Here is a 19,243-nt window from a genome sequence, read left to right on the forward strand (position 1 = left end):
GTGTGTGTGTGTGTTTCTGTTTGTGTTTGTGTGTAAGTAATGTATATGTTTGTATATGCATGTAAATTTACCTGTATAAGTAATCCTAAGCAGCTCATAGAGTTAACGAAACAAGATAATTTTCTCAAGGATGATGCTGACTATATTTATGATTTCACATTTGCTAAAATTGATTAAACAAAATAAAATGCAGAATCATAAAGGTAATGATTGGTACTTTGGACTCTTCATTAAGAATGAAGTGTGGAAATAGAACTTCAGGATACATCATCAAAATCATTTCTATCCGTATTCAGTAAGAACTTTTGCATACAGTAAAAATGAATATTGTACAAAAATGACTAAGACTCTTCAACAAGGAAATCAGTAAAAAAGGGCAGATCGTGTATAAAAATGACCCAGAGCCTTGCACAAGCATTTTCTATATTAATCAGATGTCCAGTAAATCTGAAAGAAATGTTCATTCTCATTGAGAAGATGTTATTTCGTGCCTCCTCAGGATAGCTGAAGTTGGAGGATTGAACTCGCAGTTCTTGGTCAGGACCAGGAATTGGTTGATGTTTTACTGCTACAGTTGGAACTGGTACAAGTATTTGAATTGATTGAGCAGTATTTGTAGTAGTTAAATCAATGAAAATTTAAGTCTTGGTATGAAGTAATACAATTAAAAATGTTTGTATGTGTATACTGAAATGTGTGTATTCATGATGACATCATTTGTGATAGCCTGTGAGTGCAAACAATTCACTATTAAATTATGGCATAGATGTACTATGGTATTTAGATTACCTTTTAACAATTGCTTCAGCTGTATGTAACATTGTGAACAAGTGTTGCAATATTAAAAATATAGACAAACACACAGAAAACAAAGTGAAATGAGAATTGGTCTTTGAAGTCAATATTGTTATGGTCCTCTTCCTTCCAAGTATGTTCTACTCCAGGGTTACTTATTCCCTATGGACAACTTCTCATAGGTAGTAACTTTCGTATTTTATAATATGGTGAATTAGATTTATTTGAGCATACATAAGCACATTTTTTGGTGGTATGAGATGTAACTTCTCTTGTCATGTAGTTCTATTGTCTAGATTGTAGAGAAAGTTATGAGTGTGCAGGGACTTTGATGTCTGTAATTTTGAAAATCTTACTATAGGTTATCAACTTAATTTTAAAATTTTAAGTTAAGTTTTGATAGTTTATTTCTAAAAAGAGGCAAGAATTTTTATTAGGTAGCTTCTGTGCTTAATATAGACTAATGGTTGGTTGAACTAAAGTGTTCTTGGTTGATTGAACATAATTCTTTGGGAATTTGGGAATGGATTTCTTTGGCCCTAAATTGATTTAACTAAACAAAATTTAAGAATCAAAATAAAACAAAAAACATGGAAGACTTTTTTTTTTTTAAATGCCTGTTTGGATGATGATTCAATTGAGCTAATGCTGTTCTTCTGTTTTTGTCTTTGAATAGTTGGAACGGATAATGGAAGAGAAGCAATTGAAAGTGGGGCTGCATTTCTTTTTGTAACATTTCACATGACGCACTCTGTTGGTTACGTGGAGACAAAGGCTATCAGACAGATGTTTGGTCCCTTTCCATCGTCATCTGCTACTTCAGCTTGTAATGCCACTAATCGAATTATTTCTCATTTTAGTGAAGATGATCTTGCTGCTTTTGTCCAGATGGCAGAAAACCAATGTAACGATAGAGTGGTTTTTGGTAAAAACTTAGCATTTTCCTTTGACATGTATGATCTGGACCACTTTGATGAATTACCAATAAATGGTGAAGCCCAGAAAACTATAAGCTTAGACTACAAGAAGTTCCTGAATGAACAGTTTCAGGAACCCTACACCCCAGAGTTCAAGCCTGTGGAAAAAACAAATGGCTCTCTATTGTGGTGTGAAGTTGAGAAGTACTTAAATGCAACTTTAAAGGAAATGACTGAAGCACCAAGAGTTGAAGATCTTTGCTGTACTTTATATGACATGCTTGCTTCTGCTAAAAGCGGTGATGAACTTCAGGATGAGGTACAGTTGAAGTTTCTGAAGTTATATGTAAACATGAACTACCTTAATCAGTAGCTCTTTAAAAATTAATTTCTTCTTGTAGTATTGAGATTGAAGCTAGAACCTTGCACATGCTAAGTAGATGTTTTAGATTTCTCATCCCAGAATAAACCTTTAAACATAGATAGTCAACATAAAATATTTAACCTTCTGCACTGTCAGTGATAGGCAGTGTAGCTTTCCAGTGGGTTCTTACAGGAAGACTGAGTGTAATGAGTGAAAGTGAGGCACTCCTACTTAAAGTGCTGGTTCATTGCAGTAGTTAGTACTCTTATTTTGAGAAATACGTAGATTTAAGTGACAAATTATATGCTTGCTTTTGGAATAACTGCATTACTGTTTGTACATTTTATATTTCTAAGCATTCTATGACAAAATATCCTCCAGAGTTTCAGAAATTTTATTTATATGTTATCTGACATTTAGAAAATTTTTGATCAATTTCCATTTGAAACAATAAGTATTAAGAATCAAATTAATCTGAAATAATTGGCTAACTAGATTTTTTCCAAAATAATTTATTTTAAGATTTTTTATTTTTTAAATTAAAATATGATTACATTATTTTCCTCTTTGTTTTCTTCTCTCTAACCTGTCTCACCTACCTACACTTCCTGCTCTCTCACAAATTTATGACTCTTTCTTTAATTATTTTCATTTTTATACACAGACACGAACAAACAAATAAATGTACAAACACAAACTGCTCAGTTCATATATTACTTGTATGTATATTATTTCATTGGCTAACCATTTGGGAGACATTCAGCATTCCTTAGTTATCTGTAATTCTTTGTTTAAGATTGAGGCCACATGAGATTTTTTTTCCCCTTTCATGTTAGCATTTCACCCATGTTTAGGGCTCTTTTAGGCAGCCATGTTTTACCCAGACTTCCTGAGTCTAACATCTCAGACATTTCTAGGAGACATAACCTTACAGCAAAGTCCTGTTCCTCTGGCTTTTATACTCTTCCTGCCCCTTCTTCCACAATGATCTCTGAGCTTTAGGCTCAGGAATTGTGTTATAGATCTGTCGATTGGGACTGTGAATATTTGATCACTTGTACTCTGTATTTTAATCAGTTGTGGTTTTCTGTAATCATCTCCCACTGCTGCAAAGAGAAATTTCTTTGATAAAGGGCGAGAACTACTATTATCTGTGGATATAAGGATACATATTTAGAGGAACCTGTTTTCCAAAAGATTAGTGGATATGGTGTACTATTTTAAAAAGAGAAGGCACTTTGAAATCAGCTATTTCCACCCTTCCACTCACTCTATGAAGCTTAGTTTTCTTGCTCTGTTTTTCAAAGGGACACTAATAGAATCATTAACTGTTACTCTATGTGTGAAATGTCATAGCATATGGAAAATTCAGATGGTAGATGTGATTATTAGGCTTGGTGGTATCATTATTATTATTGTTATTATTTTGTTATAAATACTAATGAGAGTTTTAAAATCACATAAATGTTTACAGAGAACTTGTTTTAAATTAGAGAATTAGTGTTAGCTGTTTTGAAGTAATGGACCATGTTTTACTATAGGTATTTTTACTTGGGTTAATTTATATCAGATATGTTAAATATTACATCTTAAATTTTTTCAAATATTATTCAAATAATATTGTTTTAAAATTTATGATAAAAAAATGCCTTTACTGATTTTAGCCTAGTATTGTGCCTATAATGAAACTTTAAAAAAAAAATTGAACACGGTTTTGGATTTTGTTTTTTCTCTCTCTCTTTATTTATTTATTTATTTGTTTGTTTGTTTGTTTGTTTTATTTTTTAAATCAAATCGTAATTTTTACTTATTCACACGGGGGGAGTGGTTATAAACACAAAAAGGCAGGACATGGGGAAGAGGATGACACCAGAGCGTGGGTGTTCATGGGGACTACAGATATCTTTCAGAACAGGCTATTGGCTGGGTGAAGGTTCAGGGGACAGGTCACTATGACTCTGCCTATGATTCACTTGTCCTTATCTAAGTTGGTATTATCTGCCAAGGCTACCCAGAACCCCCTCTGACTGGTGATCTGAATTCTTGCTTAGTCTCGCTCTCTTTTTTAAATTTCTTTTTTGAAGTCATTGTTGAAGGGAGGACACCATCCAGTTTCAAAGAATGTTCTTCACTGCCTGTTATGCTATTCTGTGTATTCTATGTTTGTAGATACAGTGTTAGTGGACACAAAAGAATGAAAACAGGCTAGCAACATAACTGAGTGCTTGCTACTAGTTTGGACAGCTTGAGTTCAGTTTCAGGAATCCACATGTTAGAATGGATTCATACCTGTTTGTATATATGAGCATGCACTTGGATGTATACACACATACAGACACACACAAATGTAAATTAAATTTTTTTTTTTAAGATTTAGTTAGAAACTTTGCTTTGTTGGATAGTTGCTAAGTAAGAGGACACGTGTTGCCAGATAACTTGTTGGTATTATGCTGTCTACAAAGGTAAGAACAAAACCAAGATTGTGTAGATGGCTCATGGAGTAAGAAAACTGTACAGAGAGGGAGTTAAGCTAAAATTGGTTATAAAATATGTTATGGTGAATAGGACATTAGGTGACATATTTCAGGCTTTAGAAAGAATAATGTGTTTTGAGCTTCAAGATACACAGGGATATGAGAGAAAAAAGGATGTTCAGAGAGATAGGAGCCACATAGCAATGCCTAGCATACCTTGCTAATGTACTAAAAACTGCTCTGAAATATATTGTCTTGATTCTGTGATTTTTTTTTTTCAATGCGATCTTAACAGGCTGCTTTATATGTTACCAAATATTTCATTTTGCCAGTGCTTTAGAAGTACAAGTGGTTTATCCTCTCAGTATTTGGCTTCCTATATGTAAATAAAATGAAGGCCTGTTGGGAAGGTTTATGTTCTGTGGTAGAAGCTATTCATGTTTGAATTTTGGGTTCATTTCTATTTAATTATGTTATAGTAAATTATATGTTATTCTCCCTCTCCCTCTCCCTCTCCCTCTCCCTCTCCCTCTCCCTCTCCCTCTCCCTCCTCCTCCCCTCCTCTCCGCCCCCTCCTGCTCCCCCCCCCCCCCCCCCCCCCCCCCCCCGTGTGTGTGTGTATAGATATGACATATATACACATAGGTGTTGAGGTCAGAGGACAATTTTGGGACTCAGTTCTTTCCTTTCTATATGTGCCTGAACACTGATCTGGGTCATGAAAGTTGGCAGCAAACATGTTTACTTGCTGAGTCATCTCATCAGGCTGATACAGCATACTGTTTTATATATAGTTTCACTTTAGAATGTGCTGTATCTTATTTGTTATCTATTTATAATGTGTATAACAAAGTTAATTTTCATTTATTTTTTTATATAGTGTTCCTGGTGATCAAACCCAAGGCCCTTCACATGATTAGTGAAGCTCTTTATCACTATGCTTTGTCTCTAGCCCTTGCTTTTCTGAAACAGGATTGCACTAGGTAGTATTGGTTGAATCTGAACTACTCACGATATTCTTGCTGCCTCCTCTTGAGTGCTGGGACCGCATGTCACATGCTTAGCCTTTAAATAATCATGTCGCCTACCGTTGTAGAAATTTATCAGAACTATATAGACATATTTTTACATGTAGTTTAAGAATAGAAAAAGCTACTTTTGTACTGAAGACATATTTTTTGTTCCTTAATGCATACTTTTCTCGCTTTGAATATAGTTTAGTGACTAATTGACCCTTGACTGAGTAGTTTTTCTTTTAAGGCTATTGTCATTATAATTACAAAAGCTTTTAAGATTGTTTAACCTGTTGGAATTAATTATTTTAAAAATTATTAAAACTGCAACTACCCCCTATAGTAAAGTTAATATTAGTATAAAATATCAGCAGTAACAGTAAAGCTATCATGTTTTAAATGCTATTATATATAAGCTTGGATCAGGCTATCTCTCCTGACATAACCACTTTTCTCACAGTCTTTTGTGTTGTGTTGTCTTATGTATAAAGATGGAAACAAACTGTAAAAGTACCTTATTTGCCAGATATAATTGTTGCCTCTGAGACTTACTGCTAAATTAGCTCACCTTCTGTTTCTTTCTGAACTCTGGCTGGCTAGATCAAGTAAGTCTTCTGGCTTAGAAATCTCCAAGCTGACTGATTCAAACTGGCATCTCTCATCTTCTCATTTGCTGCTTTGAAAAATCTTCCTCCCAACTTCATGAACTGAACTGTTCCAAATTGAACTCTTCTCACTTTACTGCTCTCTGAAGTCAGCTTTTTTTCTCATGCCATTCTTGTGAGGGTTGGGCATGTCCTATCTCTGACTCATTTTGTCAAACCTTTCTCTAATTCGTCACTTTTTCTGTCCCTCAATTACATTCAAACAAGGCTGCTTCCTTCTACACACCAACCTGGAGGCCACCATGTCTGTATCCTAGCCATAGGGATTAAAGATTCGTTATTCCAGCGAGATCACAAAGACCTAGAAGGTCTTTGGATGTGATCCCTTATCAGAGCAGTCATGTTGTTGGATGAAAATTCATGTAAAACAAACAACTAAAAACCATGTAGCTCCAATTCAAAATTTAGGTTTAAGTCACAAAACAAAACAGTATTAGAAATTCTGGGACATTTCCCACAGCATATACCTTCCATTGCTATAACATGTTATCACTTAGAAAACATACATACGTACATATATACATACATACATGCATACATGCATTTATTTGTTTATGTGTATATGTGTATGTATGCACACAGCTGTGTGTCTGCATCTGTGCCAGAAGAGGTTGTAGTGTGCCCTCCTGTTTATCTCCTATTTTTTTGAGGCAGCCTCTCTCTATGGACCTAGGGCTTCTGTTTTATTTGCTAGGTCTGAAGCCCATAAACCCCAGTGATCTGTCTTACTTTTTGTTCACCATGGAGGTCAGGATACTGTACTATACCTGGCTTGTTATATGGGCCTTGTTTGTGATCTGCAGTCTTGTGCTCTTAACCACTGAGCTGTCTCTTCAGCTTTCATTATATTTTTAAGAGAAGAGCATGAAGAGTTGATTTTTTAAAAAACCATAAAGGCAGGTAATCTTCATGGTAGGCAAATTACCAACACCTTGTGAAGCTATATTTCAGAATATTCGTAATGTTATGAGCATTTGTGGTATTATATGAAGCATCTAGCACAATGTTTTCCAAACTGTTAGTACCATAATATTTGAACATATCAGAGTTTTGACTATATTCCTTACAAAATTATAAAATAAATTTATATATGTGCCTTCAGATAAGTACTAAAGAGCTGGTTGAAATATTGAGAAATGTCAAGTGACATATGAGAGGCTAGTATGGCCTAGGTCTGTTGGAGTATACATATTATCATTATTGCAACATTAAGTGCTATTTGTAGCACAATTAATTCCAGTGTAAATATTGATGGAGTTACTTACTGTGTAATTAGTTTCTAAGAAAACAGTGAGTTTTGAATTTATTCATGGTCTTGGCTTACGTTTATACAGATGTCACTTTCTGTAGCATTTGTAACCTGACATTTGCTGTTAGCATTATCTCTTGCAGCTATGCAGATGGTATTTCTTGACTCCATAGCATGTTCATTTCCAAACGTATCTCTTTGGATTTTTCCCGATCCTAGGAACTGTGAATTATTTGGTTAGATTGTCTTCTGAGCAAAACCTATGATTTCTGTATTTATTTGTATCTCACATGATTCTGATGTCTTTGAATTTTTTTTTCTTTATTATTATTTTAAGTTAACATACAAAGTACTGGGTTTTATTACAGCATCCTCATACATGTGTCATTAGAGTTCTGATTTGTTTCCCTCTGCCCCTTCTCTTTCTTCCTCCAGCTAGTGTCCTCATCTGATTTCCTGTCACATGTACTTCATCACCCTCCCTCCTCATCCTTTTTTTTTATTAGTAATATTTTTAAAAATGTTAATCAAAGGCTTTATAAGTTTGGTAATGCTCAATAACAAGATGCCCGTACAATCAGAAGTGTAACCCAATACCCAAACTAGTTATACCAACTATCTTTGACTGGTGGATACACGTGAACATCTGCCTCCATGTTCTCCCCCCGCCCCCCATCTCCTAGCTCCTCCTCTCTTCCTCTTCCTTTCCTTACTCCTTCTCTTCCTCTCCTTACTCCTCCCACCTTAGCTCCTCTTACTTTCCTGTTACCCTTCCTGTTAAAATAAAACTTTTCTCTCAAAATACAGTTAGAGTATTACTATACCAATTTGTATCATCAGTAAGGTACAAGATAGACCTAATACCCAGTCCAACATTTTGTTGACTAACCAGAACCTCTCTCATCTCTCCAAACTAAAAGACTTAGTTCTGACTCTGGCTTTTTTCTTGGCTTTAGAATGAATGTCAGCTGAAAACCATCCTTTCAAATCATTTCTCTCAAAGTAAGTAGCCAGGATTGGCTATGAGACTATAAGTCTTCAACCTCCTCAGAGATCCAGAATGACTGAATTAACTGAAATTATGGGAAGCACAAAGGGTAGCTTCTAAAACGTTGCCAATTTATAGAGACCACTGAACACCTGGACAGTCCCTTATATTACAAAATGTTGGAGCATCTGATCTTCAGCCTTCTGGCCCAGGATCATCTGACAGACCTAATGATGCAGAATTATTAAGAGCTGATTACTCTGTCTTGGCAGATATAATCAGTCGACTATTGTGCAAGTGTCCTTTTCTGGACAGTAATTTGTCTATAGATGAAAAGAGGCAATTCTTGCCTAGTGGCTGTCTTACCACAACTGGAGTAACTCCAAAGATGCTCAATTTCTTCTTAGAATCCAAGACAGGAAGCTGTCAGGAACAGACAGGTCTCTAATCAAAATGAAGATTAATTAATACAGAAATGTTTGTAATGTCAATTCTGTGGACTTGTGATGTTTTGAAAATCAACTATCCATGTACGGCAATCTGGACTGTTGTCTGTTAACTCCTCAGCTATTTCTAAATAAGATATAGAAAACACCCTAACAATAAACTCAGAGCCATGAATTTGCTATAGGCCCTTAACTTACAGACTAACCATCTTCAATCAGTTAAAAGAATTAAAGAAGGACTGGGTCTAAGCCTTGTATTCCTAAATGTGTTATATAGGCACAATGCCTATGAGAATAACAATATTAATCTCACTTTTATATCAATAAACTCATATCAATGAAAACCTTAAATTTGAAATCAAAGTAAGTTTAGTATTATTTAAGAAATTATAACTTCAGCTTGATAACAATTATACAAATTTCTACCAATAGGTTATGGCTATGCAATAAATCCTAGCTATTCCTCCCTGTTCCAACAAAACCACTACTTTTCCCTAGAAAGACAGCCTAGTATTAACCACCTCAGTCCCCCAGCCCAGGGAATAGGGGCACCGATTCTTCATTAACTTCTTCAAGCTGATTATGGGCATAGAAATACTAGAAGAGGGGCGGGGAGTGAGTAAGCCGATAAGCCTCTGATGTCTGTGTCCTCACTGCATCCAGCTGAAATTCCAGGACATCAGAGGTTCGAGCAGGTCTGCTTAGCTTGCTTGATAAGTAGATACACCAAGGCTGTGTATTCTGCAGTATACAATTCTCAAAACAAACTTTAGTATCAAGATAATCTTTTGTTTGAATTCTAGAATCTAGTCTTCTGGCGGCCTGCCTCTGTCATGTCTAATCCATATAATTCTGGGAGTTTCTATGAGGGTGTGCTCCCACCATCCACCCATCCCTGCCTCCCTGCTCTCAAATTCACCAGCAATAGGGAATCCAAACTTTCAGGCACCAAGGCCCTCCACTTCCACTGATGCCTGACAAGGCCACCCTCAACTACCTATGAGCCATGAGTCCCTCCCTTTGTGTTCTCAGGCTGGAGGTTTTAGAATGGCTACTCCAGCTTGTTTCTTAGAGCCATTTGCTTGTAAAATTGTTTTTCAGCCTTTTACTCTAAGGTAGTATCTGTCTTTGTCACTGAGATAGGTTTCCTGTATGCAGCAAAATGCTGGGTCCTGTTTACATATCCAGTCCGTTAGCCTATGTCTTTTTATTGGAGTATTGAGTCCACTGATGTTAAGAGATATTAAGGAACAGTGATTGTTGCTTCCTGTTATTTTTGTTATTATTATTAGAGGTGGAATTATCTTTGTGTGGCTATCTTCTTTTGGATTTGTTGGAAGAGGATTACTTTCTTGTTCTTTCTAGGGTATAATTTCCCTCCTTGTATTGGAGCTTTCCTGCTTCTATCCTTTGTAATGCTGGGTTTGTGGAAAGACATTGTGTAAATTTGGTTTTGTCATGGAATATCTTGGTTTTTCCATCTATGGTAATTGAGAGTTTTGCTGGGTATAGTAGCCTGGGCTGGCATTTGACTTCTCTTAGGGTCTGTTTGACATCTGTCCAGGATCTTCTCACTTTTATAGTATCTGGTGAGAAGTCTGGTGTAATTCTAATAGGTCTACCTTTATATGTTACTTGGCCTTTTTCCCTTACTGAATTTAGTACTCTTTCTTTGATTTGTGCATTTGGTTTCTTGATTATTATGTGACGGGAGATATTTCTTTTTTGGTCTAGTCTATTTGGCATTCTGTAGGCTTCTTGTATGTTTATGGGCATCTTGTTCTTTAGGTTAGAGAAGTTTTCTTCTATGATTTTGTTGAAGATATTTATTGGCCCTTTAAGTTGGGAATCTTCACTCTCATCTATACCTATTATCCTTAGGTTTGGTCATCTTATTGTGTCCTGGATTTCCTGGATGTTTTGTGTTAAAACTTTATGCATTTTGTGTTTTCTTTGACAGTTGTGTCAATATTTTCTACGGTATCTTCTGCACCTGAGATTTTCTCTTTTATCTCTTGTATTCTGTTGGTGATGCTTACATCTATGACTCCTGATTTTTTTCCTAGGTTTTCTATCTCCAGGGTAGTCTCCCTTCATGATTTCTTTATTGTTTCTACTTCCATTCTTATGTCCTGAATGGTTTTGTTCAATTCCTTCACCTGTTTGGTTGTGTTCTCCTGTAATTCTTTAAAGGATTTTTGTGTTTTCTCTTTAAGTGCTTCGACCTGTTTACCTGTGTTCTCCTCAAATTGTTTGAGAGTGTTATTTATGTCCTTCTTAAAGTCTTCTATCATCATCATCATCATCATCATCATCATTTTAAAATCTGAATCTTGCTTTCCTGGTGGTATGGGGAATTCAGGACTTTCTAGTGTGGGAGAACTAGGTTCTAATGACGCCAAGTACCCTGGGTTCTGATGCTTATGTTCTTGTGCTTGCCTTTCGCCATCTGGATCTCCTTAGTGCTACCTTCCCTGTCTCTGACTGGAGCCTGTCTTTCCTATTATCTTGGTTGTTTCAGAACTGTTTGGGGTGGATGTTACTACTGGGGTTAGATCTGGGGCCCAAGATCTTCTCAGTGCTTGGGCCCAGATGGGAAGAAACCAGTGCTCTGGGCCAGGAGTGAATTCTTGGGTCCCATTGGGACCCAGTTACTCCCTGTTTGGGGTGGGTGTTGCTGTCTCCTCACCTTAGATACTGCTCAGGTTAGAGCTCTTGGGAGGCCTGCTTCCTCTGGGATTTGTGAGATTGGGTGCAGAGCTGCTGCCCAGTATCTGCTCAATGCTCGGGTGCAGACCGGAAGGCTGAAATTTTTATGAGAGTAATGAGCATGATTTAATGTAGTAGTCTCAACTTTATGTTCTGAAACCCTATTTATATTCTCAAAGGTACCAGGAATATACACTGCTATTCTTTGATCTGTACCGCTCTTGTGATTTGTTTTATTCAAAATTAAAAGAAAAATTTAGTATTTTAATTGATTTGCTGCATTTTTGCAAAATAATACTAAATCTATTTAAATATATTAAATATTGTTTTGTATGAAATACTGAAGAAATGCTGAAGAAATTATTTAGTGGTAAGAGAACTTGAGATGTATTTTAGCATCAAGACCTGATTTCAGGTTCCTAGGACCTACATAAAAACATGAGCATGGCTCTGGGTACCTATAACCTAATGCTGGAACATGGGCACAGACAGAAGGACTGCTGGGACTTGCTGGCTATCAGTTTAGCTCTAGGTTTAGTGAGAGATTCTATTTCAGAGGAGTAAAGTGGAAAGTAACAGAACAGGTGTTATGTGAGAATACTTTTTCTGAGAGACTCACTATGTACATTCATGTCTAGTTACCACAGATGGGGAGTTCACAACGAACCAAAGGAAGGATACCACCAAAGTCTAATTTAGTGAACCAGTTTGTTTTATTGGCATTACCTATAGGAATGTGGATGATGGGTTACAGAAGCAGAAATGACTCAAAGACAGCTGAATCACCAAAGCCCACCCCAGTACTGATGACTGCTCACAAAAGCTGGAAACCTGAAGCACACTATACAGTATTTAGGCAGCTCAAGAGATTTGAGAGTATACTTTACAAGTGACTCAGTTGGTCTAAATCTCTTCCAGGCAGCTCTCCTGGTCTCTTTGCCTCCTGACTTGTCTGAGAGTGTTCCTTATCAGGCCTTAATTGATTATTCTGAGGGTGAGGGTCCTATTGAATCTGGTCAGTTTCAGGAACTTTCTGATGTTTTTTGAGTTGTTTATCTTTTGTCTTAAAAATCTCCTGTGCAATATGGAAAGTTTCAGTTGCAAGGAAACTACTATAGGACAGCAACCACCCCCACCACACACACACACACACACACACACACACACACACACACACACACAATGCTGTACTATGTATAGTTGAAGTATTGAATTGTATTATTTTTTTAAAATCATGTCAGTCTGATTCTCACCAGGTTCTCATATGTTCTGGATTTAAGCCATTGTGACCTTATTATTACTGTAAAATTCTACTCATTTCATGGTAATAAGATAAATTGTATCTTTTTAGGTATAAATGTAGACTATATATTGTCTTCAGTCTAATACTTTAAATTCATTTTTTTTTTTTTACCATGTGGAATGAATTCTTAAAGTTTTCAAAATAAAAGGTAATCTAACAAAGTTTATCAATCCAATACCATTGTGTTGCCTGAAGTTTCATTGTATGTATGTGTGTGTGTGTGTGTGTGTGCGTGCATACATGTGTGTGTATGTCTATATTTTAAAAGGAAAATAAACCAGAAAATTAAATTTGATACAATGAAAGTTGTTCAGACTTACCTGGAAGAGTACATGAAATACCAGTTTGTAAACAGAGATTAAACTTAAAATGATGTAAACATTCAGATAAATATTAAAGGCAGTAGACAGTTTTGTTCAGTTATCTGTTTATCAATCTCTTAAGATTGTAAACATCTTTTGGGATGAAGTTAGTCTATTTCCTTTCTATAAATCAGGAAACTGTCAAAATATGTATTAAAATGTAAACTAAACTTATAATGGTATAGTTTTTTCCTAGCTTAACTTTACTAATTGCCTAAGTAGGTTTTATATCACTATGATATGACACTGTGACCATGACAACTTAGTGTTTAATTTGGCTGTACAGTTCCAGGTAAAAGTCCATTGTGGTGAGCAAGAGCATAGTGACAGAAACATCTGAGAGATCACATCGTGATCCACTAGAAAGAAACAGAGGGGGTGGAGGAAGCTAACGAGGAATGGTGCCAGTCTTTTGAAACCCCAAAGCCCACTCCCAATGACACCTCCTTCAAAAGGCCACACCTCCTAATCATTTCCAAACAGTTTCACTAACTAGTGAGTATTCAATTATATGAACCTATGGGAGCCATTCTCATTCAGATCACCACCCTGCCCATCTAATTATATCTAGTTTATAGCAATAAATCCTGTTCACAGTTCAAATTGTTTTAATTAAACTTGTAAATGACTTTGGGTTTAGGTTTGCTAAATTGTTGTTACATTAGATTAAATACCTAGAAATAGTGGCCATTAATTATTTTGAAAATATAATTTATATAGTTCTCTGCAGGCAGCAGTAATTTGCATTGCACGTTTCTCCTTTGAGATAAACAAATACTGTCCTAATTTTCATGATCATTTTTTATATTCACTGTGATTTTATTTTAGTGTATTAATATTTACTAATTTTCTATGGCATAAACCAAATGAGGATTAATATATAAAATTATATATATGTATTTTAATTATTCATTATTTAATTATACATGAATCATAGATTCAGAGTTTTTTTTCAGAGTTGCTTGTGTTTTTAACATTTTCATATATATATATATATATATATATATATATATATTACCATTATCATCATTATCATTATTATTACTGTTTTGGGGTTTCTATTGTCAAGATAAAACACCTAGTCCAAAGCAACTTGAGGAGGAAACTGTTTATTTCAGCTTACAACTTTCAGGTCTCAGTCCATCACTGAGGGTAGTCAGGGCAGGAACCTAGAGACAGGAGTTGAAGCAGAAGCCATGGAGGAGTGCTGCTTACTGGCCTGCTCAGCCTAGTTTCTTACACAACCCAGAACTATCTGTACAGAGATGGCATCACTCTTTATGGGCTGGGCCACAACAATCATAAATTAAGAGGCTTGCCTATAGGCCATTATAGGAAAGGTTTTTCTCCATTGTGGTTCTCTCTTCTCAGATAACTCCAGCTTGTGTCAAGTATACACATACAAAAAAATAACCAACCCAACAAATAAACATAAAACAAAGTCAGGATAGTTACATGTCTGTATCACATGCAAATTGCAAATTGCTTATTACCTCAAAGAAAGGCTTAAATAATTTTGGCTTTACACTATGCTTACTGTAATTGTAACACATGTTCTTTATTACTTTAATGTGTATGACATTTTTAAGCTTTAAAATGCATATGTATAATTAAAATGGAAATGAATGAGTTTTCTTTAATTTGTGAGAATCAGAATGCCTCTTCTCTTTTTTCTTGAGAAATTATTTATGCTGTAAAAAGTTGCTTTAACATCCTTATATGTTGCCTAGTGTTCTAGCCTGAGTAGAGAGTTTATAATGTATCCACTTTTAACATCTAACATTGGAACTTTATAAAAGAAACTTGTGAAGCTTTCTTTTATTTTCAGAAAAGTTTCTATAAGAAAGCAAGCTATTTTTTCCAAGAACATTTAGTGCTGCTGTGGCTTCTATAGTAATATCAAAGGTCAGAATTCCATGTCATTTCAGAGTCCCCAGTACTTACTGTCTTATTCCGACATTCTGTTTCATTGGTAAATTCGGTTTGACAGCTGTATGTTTCCATATAAATAGCTACTTAGTCCCAGTATTTATCCTTTTGCTAAAAAATAATTCATCACTGTCTTTGTCTCTCTCAGTAGCTTTTAGTCATTTTACTCCTAATCCCTACTTTTCTCCTCATTTTTTTTTAATATTTGTTTGATTTAAGAAATCAGCTTTTGGTAGTATTCCTTTTTATTTTTATTTTTTGATGTATGGTTTAGTTTTTATTAATAATCATGCAGTTGTTTTAACTAATAAGTCTTCTGAGAGTTTTCCGTTCTTTAGTTACAAAAGAGCATGAAGGTCTTATTATATCCAGTTTTTAGTTGTATTTACTTTAGAGTAGAAGTGAGCTTTGTATTTGTATATTTTAGCTGGTGATGTCTGGCTTGGTGATGGCATGTCTGTAATTACCACTCCTTAAAGCAGGGGTATTGTTAGTTTGATCCTAGCCTGGGCTCCAAGTTTAATTAAATTTAAATGTCTCAAGATCAACTAAATAAATGATTTAATAAGTTGCACAAAGAATATGTCTCCTGGTATAGATGAGGCCCTGGGTTCAGTTTAAAAAAAAAAAAAAAACCTGTTTGGAAGTACTCATTCCTATATCGTAATAATTGATTATAATAATTGGTACAACTTTCAAATATACTAAAATATAAGTGATATGAATATTTTATATGAAATTGTGTCAATGAAGCAATAAATACTTGTGAATAATAGGGAGAATGGTAGAAATAGATGAATATGAGTTATACCAAGAACATTTAGAGAGATAAGTTGTTTATGATAATGATGAATCAAATGCTGTTGTAATTGTTTGTTGTTAAGACCCATAAGATGTACCACACACATTAATCATAATGTAAACCACTGACTGTTACAGTCTAGTTCATGAGTAGGGTTCAATCAGATTATGGCGTTTAAACATATACTTGATGAGTGTTACAGTACTTTGCAATAGTCTAAAAATATCTTACATGTCAATGCTTTTTACATTGATGAAAATATTTTTTCTGTATTTGCTGTCTAATGTGATATCTATTAGCCACACATGACAAGGAGATTAAAAAAATTCTATTAGTTTTTATTTAACTTTTATTAGTTGAAATATAAATAGTACCATGTAACTACAGGTTCTTTAGATGATGGTCATATCTAAGTTTTGCAAATAAGACTGAAAAATGCCTATTGATTGATACAATTGATGAAGTTAAGAGTTGACTAAAAATGATATAAAGTAATTTAAAAAAGTTATCTTTAATACTGGTTTATTTCCACACTGTGGAAAAATACTTACTTTGTTTACTTGTTTGTTTGTTTTAGAAGAAGGACCTCACTTTGTAGTCCAGCTCATCCTTGAACTCATAGCAGTTCTCCTGTCTCAGCCTCCCAAGTGTTAGGATGAGCCGCCACTCTTGGCTTATTTAGTTCTTCCTGATTTATCCTGCTGTTTTTTCTCTGGTTTTGCCCAACATTTCAGTTACAGACTTCTTAAAGACATATATATAGAAAAGGTGAAGGCTACATTCAGTATTGGTGGCAGTAGCTTTTATTGTGTGTATCTGTGCCTAATTTAGAATACTTCTAAAATCTAAAATTGGATAACATTAGAAAATTGAACTGGGTTATGGGGTGTTTTGGCTTAAAAATTTGGAGTTCTGTGCTTACAAATTTTTATATAATGTACCTGACAGTAGACTTAGCCTAATAAAATTATTTGTAAAAATGTAAACTAATAGGTTTCATGTGGTTGCTCAATTATTCTGATCCATCACTAGAGTATTTGTATTGTCTTTGTTCTTGTGTGGTGGGGAGTCTGGTTTTTTTCTGAAGGTGTCTGTTAGTTACTTCACTCATTGCTGTCACAAAACACCCGACAAGAAACAAGTTAAGAGAAGGAGGCTTTATTCTGGCCTGCAGTCCCTGGGCCATGGGAGAGAAAGCATGGCATACAGGAAGACAAAGCTGCTGCATCTCTGAAAGCAGAGAGTAAACCAGAATTTGTGTTTGGGGTGTAAAACCCCAAGGAGGCCTGCTCCCAGTAACCCACCTCCTCAGCCAACCCCTTGAGGTTCCCTCAGTTTTCCAGTACTCCAGCTGGGGACCAAGTATTCAAACACATAAGATGTGAAGGACATGTTACATTCTAACATAGTAGTAACTATGAGGAATATTCCTCTGATTCTAGAACATTGCTAAAGTGGGAATGGAATGATTTCAGTAGGAGGTTTAAATAGGAAACGAATCTTTAGTCCTATTCTCAAACTGTTTTACATGCATATACAAATTTTCTCAAGTCTGAAACAACTAAAATCAACCCACTTCTATCTCAAGCATTTTGGATTGGGGATACTCAGCAGCAATAGATCTTATCTTGAAAGTGCTTTTAGTAATGGAGCTTAGTTTTTCTTTGTATTCTGCATTCTATACCAAATCTGGGCCTCTCTTCTTTCTCTGCCCCCACCTGACGCTACCCACTATCTCCTCTCCCTTCCTTCTTCCACTGAGGTCCCTCCTTCCCTCTCTGTGCCTCCCGTGATTGTTTTGTTCCTCCTTGTAAGTGGTATTCAAGCATCCTCATTTGAACCTTCCACCTTGTTTCACTTTTTTGGGTCTGTGGGGTATATCTTGGGTATTCTGTACTTTGTGGCTAATATGCACTTATCAGTGAGTACATACTCTTAACCACTGAGCCATGCTTTCAGACCTGGTTAGTTTTCTTGAAAGATGTAAAACTTGTATTCAGCTAATAAACTTTCACATCAAGGAACAAGAAAAAAATAGTATTTTAAAATTAGGCTGTGTATATTCTATTTTTAAGAAAGCCTTTTAATCTGATGAACATTGCCTTTTATTTAGTAATTTAGAGGAAAATAGTAATGTAGACCAAAAAGTATTTTATTCTAGCAGCAAGAATGTTAACATATTCTCTGCTCCAAGTAATATGTAGATAATATTGAATATGAATAGTATTTACTAGTGCTGGGAATAGTAGCACATACCCATAGTTCCAGCAGTTGGGAATCTGAAGTGTTAAGTTTGCAGGTTGGAGGCCAGATTGTTTTATAGAAAGACTTGCTGTTTCAAACAAAGCAACAACAGTAGCAAACTGCTTAGGGAAGCATATCAGCTGTGTCTGTTATGTCTTCTAATCCTGCAGGGTCACACTTTCATTGGTAGCTGCATTTTTCTGTGGTGTACAAATTTCTTTGATAGATGTCTCTGTCTGTACACATAGCTAACCTCTCCCTCTTTCCTTTTTATTTTTGTGGCCCTTGGTTCTTGTATTAGAACAATGAACAATGTCCCAGACAGCTGTACCTTTACAAATAGTCACTGTCAGTGCCAAGTTAGTTTGTAGTGTAGACCTTGTGTGAGAAAGGGTACCCGCTCCTGGAGTGGATAGATATGACAAATGTTACAGAAAACATAATTTTGGATTGTTAAATATTATGGCCACTTATCCCAGAACTCTGCTAAGATTCTTTGTCTGAATGTTAAATAAACCATGCTTTCACAACAGAATTGGTTTTTTTTATTTGCTTGTTTTGTCAATCATGGGATCATAAGAGTGTTATTAAAAAGTAATTGTCTTTGCCATTATTCCACGTTCTTTCATTAGAGATTAGCTTCCAGGTATGCACAGTTCCTCATCCCATTCCTCCTCCCCCTGTCTCCAAGAGGATGTCTCCCCTATCTACCCCACCAGGCCTCCCCACATGTTTGAGCCTCAGGTCTCTCAAGGGTTAGGTGTATCTTCTCTCACTGAGGCCAGACCAGGCAGACCTCTGCTGTATATGTGTTGGGAGCCTCATATCAGCTACTGTATAGTGCCTGGTTGGTGGCTCAGTGTCTGAGCAATCTCGGGGGGTCCAGGTTAGTTGAGATTGCTGGTCTTCCAGCCTTGAACCCATTGGCGTGGGGTGGGGGAGATTTCCTAAACAGAACTCCAATGGCTCAGGCTCTAGGATCA

At 35.7% G+C, this 19,243-nt stretch overlaps 1 protein-coding gene across 2 annotated transcripts in view; it reads left to right on the forward strand.

Moving 5' to 3' along the window:
* Positions 1-19,243, forward strand: part of Ascc3 (activating signal cointegrator 1 complex subunit 3) — a 266,934-nt gene that overhangs the window by 19,487 nt on the left and 228,204 nt on the right. For both annotated transcript variants that reach the window (XM_028773626.1, XM_028773627.1), the window contains exon 4: positions 1,472-2,031. In XM_028773626.1, coding sequence (XP_028629459.1) covers positions 1,472-2,031 — 560 coding nt within the window. The remainder of the gene's footprint in view (positions 1-1,471; positions 2,032-19,243) is intronic.

Source organism: Grammomys surdaster, unplaced genomic scaffold, assembly GCF_004785775.1.
Source record: "Grammomys surdaster isolate TR1022 unplaced genomic scaffold, NIH_TR_1.0 232, whole genome shotgun sequence".
NCBI lineage: Eukaryota > Metazoa > Chordata > Mammalia > Rodentia > Muridae > Grammomys > Grammomys surdaster.